The sequence below is a fragment of the Acinonyx jubatus genome, chromosome A3 (genome assembly GCF_027475565.1).
Source record: "Acinonyx jubatus isolate Ajub_Pintada_27869175 chromosome A3, VMU_Ajub_asm_v1.0, whole genome shotgun sequence".
NCBI classification, from domain to species: domain Eukaryota; kingdom Metazoa; phylum Chordata; class Mammalia; order Carnivora; family Felidae; genus Acinonyx; species Acinonyx jubatus.
This window is the reverse complement of record NC_069388.1, coordinates 60,100,478-60,108,404: the sequence shown is the minus strand read 5'-3', so window position 1 is coordinate 60,108,404 and position 7,927 is coordinate 60,100,478. Positions and strand designations below refer to the sequence as shown.

Here is a 7,927-nt window from a genome sequence, read left to right as displayed (position 1 = left end):
GAAAGGGGGAAACAAGAGAGGGAAACACACCACAAGAGACTCTTAATGATAGGGAACAAACTAAATAGAGGGTTAATGGAAGGAGGTGGGTGGGGATGGGCTAGATAGGTAATGGGTAATCAAGATAGTGAGGGTACTTGTTATGATCACCACTGGGTGTTGTATATAAGTGGTGAGTCACTGAATTCTACTCCTGAAACCAATATTGCACTGCATGTTACCTAAAATTTAAATAAAAATTAAAAAAAAAATCTGACATCTGAAAATAATGATAGTTTCTCAAATAGAATAAATATAATTCAAGAAATGTTAAAAAAAAAAAAAAAGGTATACACAAGGCCATTAAGCACATGAAAACATGCTCAACATCAGTAGCCATTAGGGACATGCTAATCAAAATCCCAATTAGATACCGGTTCACACCTTGTAGGATGGCTATAATCAAATAGATGGAATGTAACTGTTGCTGATCTGGAGCAATGGAAATCTTTTGCTGGTGGGAATGTAAAATGGTGTAGCCACTGTGTAAAAGTTTGGCGGTAATACCGTTGTTAGCTATTTACCCTGGAGAAATGAAACCTATATCCACGTAAAACTTGTTCATGAATAGTCATAACATTAGTCTTCATAGCTCCAAAGTGCAAAAAACCCAAAGTCCATCAGCTGATAGATACATAAAATGTGGTCTATCTATACTATGGAAGAGTATTCAGCAATAAAAAGGAATGGACGGATGCTATACATATGGATGAACCTTGAAAACATAAGTGAAAGAAGCCAGTCTCGACAGGCCACATGTAACTCCATTTTTATGACATGTCCAGAATATGCAAATCTATGGACATAGAAAGTATATTAGTGGTTGCTGGGAATTGGGGGGAAAGGAGGGATGGGGAGTAACTGCTAATGGGTATGGGGTTTCCCTTGAGAATGTTCAGGAATTAGATGGCGATGATGGTTGCACAAACTTGTGACTATACTCCAAAAAACAAAATTGTATGCTTTAAGCATGAATCTATGGAATGTGAATTTCTCTAAATGAAGCTTTCAAGCTGTTACTAAAAAAAGAGGGTTCTATAAAATAATTCTGGAGTTTCTTATCAAAGTTCTTTTAATAAAAGTTGGAGCACTTAAACAGGGAAAAAAAATATTTTTCCCTTTTCCAGTGAAAAGCAGTACCACACAAACACAACAGCAGACCTCAGTGATACTCTGCAATGGGGACCAGTGTGGAATTCTCACTTTAGGCGAACCTTTAAAAAACCAGTTGAGCTATAGAACACCTTGATTGCTTGAACTGCAAAGAACCATGGCCGCATAAAGAAGCTATGCTTCATTTATTCTTCACCACTGAAAAGAGTTGAAACTTGGATTTATATTTGGCTCTTGATTGTATTAAGTGATCAGAATTACTGTGATTCTAAACTTTCTCAAGCATTTCCTGGTTTTCGCTCATGCTTTCTCTATGAACATCTATTGTTTCAGTTTTCTCTGAATCCTTTTGGGATAAGGCCCATCACTCATCCAATGTGCTTCTGTTGGGGGTGACCCATTACCGTGTGTAAGACCCAGGCCAGGCCAAAATCATGTGGCCTCATCCCTTTCTCCACAGGGACTGGTCTAATTCAGGGGCAGGTGATCCAGGGAAGACAACAGTCCTTTTGTAGGATTTGATTAGTGGACCCTAGAAAAGGTTAGCTCTTTCTTTTGGATCATGGATCTTAAGGATGTGCACTTTTGGCTGCCAGGCCTCTTCCCCATTATGTGAGAGAGGACCAGCCTGAAAATGAAGCCCGAAACGAGAAAAACAGTCCCGAAATGGAGGACAAGAGCCCTGGCAACAATCAGAGGTTTGTATCCAGCTACGCCTACTGTATGATATTAATATTAAAGTTGTGAGGTTGTTACTCTAGTGAATCGGTGCAAATGAAGCATTTCTCCTCCAAGGTATCAAACACATTTTTAGAACTAAATAGGACAGATTGAGTAAAAGAAATCTTTATCCAAAGCTTTCCCAATAGACATTTTCTCCCCACACTGAATGTTATCAATTTTAACAGTCCCGTCAGTGGCCTTCATAATATTCACAAAGGATGTACCAACCGAGTCATCTGGTTGAAAAGTCAAGTTGGAAAATAACAATCTTTCCACTTTTTGTGGTTTAGAACAATTCTCAATACACATTATGTTGCTCTCAGCTCATAGCTGTTCGATTATATTTTTCTTCCAAAAATAACTTAGAGGAAGAATCATTTACTTTATACATATTCAAAAACAGAACTCATCCATTTTCTCCAGTGTTTGTGGAGGGAAATACTGGTCTAACCCATCAGATACAGCAAGTCTGTCTCCTATTTTGGCTTCTCTGTTTTAAGTGATCAGAGAAAATCCTTTGTTGTTTTCATTTTGGTTTCAGCATATTGGCATCAATATCCTTTTCTTCCTCGGAATCTTGATCTGGCATCCAACTGAAAATAAACATATAATTAAATCAGATTTTGTACAACACAATTAAACACAGCTTTGGTAAGTGGTCTCAATCTGTGACAGAAGTAAACCAGTTTCCAGCACAGTCAAAAAGGCAATTGTCAGAGCTACCAAGAAAAAAAAATAATAAAGATGGCATTAAAAACAAAAGTTCCATTTAAGGTCCCAATAAGGATTTTCTTCTCAAGTAGAATCTGAATTATATTTATATTTTTCCCTCAACTATACTCAATATGTGTGCTTCTAGCAAACTTAATTTTTTTTTATTAAGTTTTGTTTGGGTTAATATTCAGATGTACTTGAACTGCACCAAAAAAACATAAAATACGTAGGAATAAACCTAACCAAAGAGGTGAAAAATTTGTACACTCAAAACTATAGAAAGCTTATGAAAGAAACTGAAGAAGACACAAAACAATGGAAAAACATTCCATGCTCATGGACTGGAAGAACAAATATTGTTACAATGTTGGTAACTACCCAAGCAATCTATATATTCAATGTGATCCCTATCAAAATAACACCAACATTCTTCACAGAGCTAGAACAAACAATTCTAAAATTTGTATGGAATCAGAAGAGACCCTGAATAGCCAAAGTAATGTTGAGAAAGAAAACCAAGGCACATCACAATTCCAACTTCAAGCTGTGTTACAAAGCTGTAATCATCAAGACAGTATGGTACTAGCACAAAAACAGACACAAAGATCAGTGGAACAGAATGGAGAACTCAGAAATGGACCCACAAACGTATGGTCAACTGATCTTCCACAAAGCAGGAAAGAATCACCAATGGAAAAAAGATGGTCTCTTCAGCAAATGGTGTTGGAAAAACTGGACAGCAACATGCAGAAGCATGAACCTAGACCACTTTCTTATACCGTACACAAAAATAAACCCAAGGGGCGCCTAGGTAGCTCAGTCTGTTAAGTGTCGGACTTTGGCTCAGGTCACGATCTTGTGGTTGGTGGGTTCGAGCCCTGCATCAGGCTCTGGGCTGGCTCTGGGCTGACAGCTCAGCCCAGAGCCTGCTTCAAATTCTGTGTCTCCCTCTCTCTCTGCCCCTCCCCTGCTTGCACTTTGTCTCCATCAAAGATGAATAAACGTTAAAAAAAATTTAAAAACAAACTCAAAATGAACATTGAAATGTATTTGAAATCTTTAAACAGTGAATCACACCTAACATTTAGGGATTAAAAATGTTTAAAGTATCTACTCATAGGATGACTACATGTTCTTTGACTTAAAGCTCACAGTGCAGCCTCTTCCAAGGGTGGTGGGGTACGTAGAGGGTTTTAAAGTCAGTATGTAAGGCAAATTGGCATCTTAGAGGACTAATAGTGAATCACTCTTGGACAAAGGCTGTACCAATCTATTAGTCCACTCAGGAGTTCCCTAGATGGCGCTTTCTAGTGTCAAAGTAGAACTAATACATAAATAATATTATCCACATTCTTTTTTCTGAATGATCTCACTTGCAACATATATGTAATTGCTAGGTCATTCACATACTTAATTTTTAGCATACCTAAAATTTTTAGCATAAGCTTTGCAAAAGCTATATAGCCTCTTACCATTGATCTTTTACATTCAAAAAATGAGTATTTCAAAGCTTTGCAGTTTCCTTCCTTCAGACACTGTCGAGGGGATTTTCCTTCCTAGGACACAGAAAACAATATAAATACCTGGAGAATTTCCTCACAAAGTACAAAATAACTATCGTTTTGAAAGTAGTGCTTTTTTTTAAAGTTAAAGAAAAAAAGTAGTAAATTATATGACAAAATATTTTGTGATTCATTTTGACTGCTGATGTTTAGGGAGAACAGGATAGAATAAAAAAGGTATCAAATAATTTTGGAGCACTTTTTAGGGTGCCCTTGAGTTCTTGAAAATACTAGTGTCCATAAGATACTTTTCTTTCAAATTTTTATATATCTCACAACTAGTATTCTTAGCTCCTTATGGGTAAGAGAGTAAAGGGGAAAGTAATAATTTTTTTTTCCTTCAGTGTTTCTAAAATTTTTACACTCCAGAACTCATCAAGATAGATGAGTGGACATGCATACATGTACACATGCATGTACATACGAGAGATCAGGCCGGCTGTAGTGGGAAATGGGTTTGTTCTGGAAGGACCTATCAAGTGGCTTTAAAGCCTCCAGGTATATATCCTTTTAGTGCAAGCACGATTACCTCCAACACATCCCTGCCCCCCACCCAACGGTCAAATTCTCTAATTTCAGAAGCACAACCACATAGAACTGGAAGAGGAAGGGGAGATGTTAACAGAATTGAGACATATTTGTGAGAGAAGATCTGCCTGGGCCTGATGTGAAATGAACCCAACTTTAAGCAGTGAAAGCTAAAAGAAGGCTAAGAAGCAAACTGGACTAAACCATTCCCTTCCTGCCAAGGTAAGAAGCACCTATAAGAATGCTCACAGGAGAAACTTATTTTTGATTCTTAAATAAGATTTTTTTAAACTATAACCATTAAAAATCAGACTTGACAAAATTACATCTGCAAAACTAGGTGAGAGCTAGAATTTAGTATGGGTTTTTCAAGGTAAACATGGAACAAAAATTTTAATACCTCTTCATAATCTTAAAATACTTTTTAACAAAGACATGTTTAACTTAACACAAAGGCATTTAAATATGCTGGACACAGAGAACATCAATAATGTGCTTCAGAATTCAGGGGCGCCTGGGTGCCTCAGGAGGTTAAGCGTCTGACTCTTGATTTCAGCTCAGGTCACCATCTCATGGGTCATAGGATTGAGTCTGGTATTGGGCTCTGCACTGGCAGCATGGGGCCTGCTTGGGGTTCTCTCTCCCTCTTCGTCTGCCAAGCCCCTGCTCAGCCTTTCTCTGTCAAAATTGATAAATGGACATTTAAAAATATATATACTTCACAATTCAAAGAGGCAAGATTAAAATTTAATTGCAGCAAAATTTCTCTTTTTGGATGCCCTATCTTACTAATTTGTTTATTAACTAAGCCCTCACAACTAATTTACTTTAAAAAATATTCAGAATGGCCCCAGATCAGTTCAGTGGGAGGTTAAAAAATGTTAGATATTCCTGCTCAGACAGGGCTTTTACAACCAGGTAGCAAAGAAGGTATACATGTACAAATGCCAACCAGCAGTGTGGCGTGTCACATAGTAGAGAAGTGCCAGAGGGTAACAGGGAGAGGTGCTAAAGGGGTTCTGTTTCCCAGGAATGTAAATATATAAAACAACATCTGGAAAAAGTTGACAGGACTTAAATTTTCTGAATTACCTGAGCTTTAATTACATCAAACTGTGATACGCAATTTGTGAAGAAAAAAAATCAAAACCTTAACATTATGATTACCTATTAAAGAAATAAAACATACACTGCTTATAAACATTAGCCTCATGCAGTGCTTGGCAATATAAAGGAAAATGATGAAACCTTCCTACTCAAGGTGAGTTCCAGTGTAAAATGGGTCAAGCAATTTTGTCTGAGAATAAAATGACCCTGGCTCAGTGTTAATTTTAAAAGCTCAAACAGCCAGAATTAGGTGCCCTAATATCAGAACATTGTTAGTGTGGTACTGAACGCTTAGAATGTTAATAAGGAACCTAGAATACTTACTACTTAAATAGAAACATCTGGTGCATTCATGCACTGGGAAAAATGTAACCCCAATTTCAACAACTCTTCATCATCCGGGGTTTACCTTCAAGCAGATTTTGGTACCTCAATCCTACCACTGCAACCACTCCTCCAAACCTTTATTTTGCAAGTGCCATGTCACCCTTCTTGTTTTTACTGTGAAAAATGCTACAGGGTACCATATCTGTGGCATTCCCAATTCTTGGGAATCTTGCCACTTTCTAGTCTGTCTGCCTGCTTAGGTTCTAGATTTTAATTGTCATCTATATCAGTGAATCACAAAAGTGAATCAGAACAGAGTAGCAAGCTTCCCTGCACTGTGTTCCACCCTAAAACTCTGTAATAAGATGTTGCCGATGGGATGTTTGTTGCCCATGTGAATGATGTGACAGCAAACAGAAGAATAAATAAAACTATACCAAAGACTAGAACTCTAAACTGATGCTTCCCCAAACGGTATCTTTTTCATAAGCTTTCATGCCAGACTGCCAACTGCCTAATGGAAAGATCCATCTAATTCTAAGAGAGATAGAGACAGGTTAATTCATCCTCCTTCACCTCTACACCAAATGGCAGACTGCCAGTTGTCCCTTAACATTTAACTCTTCCTTTCTTGTGAGGCATATGGCTGCGCTAGATTTCCCAGCCACCCTTGCAACTGGGTGTGGTCATATGACTAAGTTCTAGCCACTAGAATATGTGAGGATCTGAAATGTAAATCTTCTGTGTTGGTCCTTAAAGGCAAGTGACTTGCCCCCTCTTATCACTTCACATCATCACGTCATGGCCTGATGATATGGAAGGAAGGCAATCTTGGACCACACGTGTGAGAATAACATCCCGTCTCCCATCACAGCACCTAAAACCACAAGATCAACAGTGTCTGGGTCTATGGAAGGCTGAGGGGAGCTGTCCAGGACCTATTTACAGGCACATACAAAGAGCAAAAGAGAATTTTCTATCTTTTTTTTTTTTTTTTTTAATTTTTAACGTTTATTTATTATTGAGAGACAGAGTGTAAGGATGGGAGGGGCTGAGAGACGGGGAGACACAGAATCTGAAGCAGGCTTCAGGCTCTGAGCTGTCAGCACAGAGCCTGACACAGGGCTCGAACTCACAAATCGAGAGATCATGACCTGAGCAGAAGTCAGACGCTTAACCGACTGAGCCACCCAGGCACCCCAAAGAGAATTTCCTATCTTGTTCAAGCCAATGTTATTTTGGATATCTGTACCATGTACCCGAACCTATATCCTAACTAATACACTCCCAAGCTTATTTACCTTCTGAGGGCAAGATCAGTGATTCCTGGGGCGCCAGGGTGGCTCAGTTGGTTAAGTGACTGACTTCGGCTCGGGTCATGATCTCACAGTCCATGGGTTCAAGCCCCGCATTGGGCTCTGTGCTGACAGCTCAGAGCCTGGTGCCAGCTTCAGAGTCTGTGTCTCCCTCTTTCTCTGCCCCTCCCCCACTCACACTCTGTCTCTCAAAAAATGAATAAATGTTAAAAAAAAAAATTAAAAGATCAGTGATTCCCAAACATGGCTGTGCCCAAGAATCAACGTGGGATACTTTTATAGGGGTAGGAGGAGCAGTGGAATCTATACTTTTAAGCTCTCTGCCCCATCTCCAGGTAATTCTGATTAGGTCAGCAGGTCTGAGAGCTTGTTAATGGAGACACACAGGAGATAACCTGTGATTCAGGTTTCTTGAGCATAGTTTCAACCTTTTTGATCCCCCAGGAGTCATAAAATCCTAAGAAGTCTATCCAAGAGCTGCCTTTTGAATCTGCTTTT

The 7,927-nt window shown here is 38.8% G+C and overlaps 1 protein-coding gene across 1 annotated transcript in view; it reads right to left on the bottom strand.

Annotated features, from left to right (window-relative positions):
- Positions 1 to 1,982: 1,982 nt before the first annotated feature.
- LOC113603289 (cytochrome c oxidase assembly factor 5) overlaps positions 1,983 to 7,927 on the bottom strand; it is an 8,291-nt gene continuing 2,346 nt past the window's right edge. The window contains exons 2-3 of the mRNA XM_027072636.2: positions 4,062 to 4,145; positions 1,983 to 2,468 (exon numbers count right to left, since the gene is read on the bottom strand). Of these exons, the coding sequence (XP_026928437.1) occupies positions 2,427 to 2,468; positions 4,062 to 4,145 (126 nt within the window). The 3' untranslated portion in view covers positions 1,983 to 2,426. The remainder of the gene's footprint in view (positions 2,469 to 4,061; positions 4,146 to 7,927) is intronic.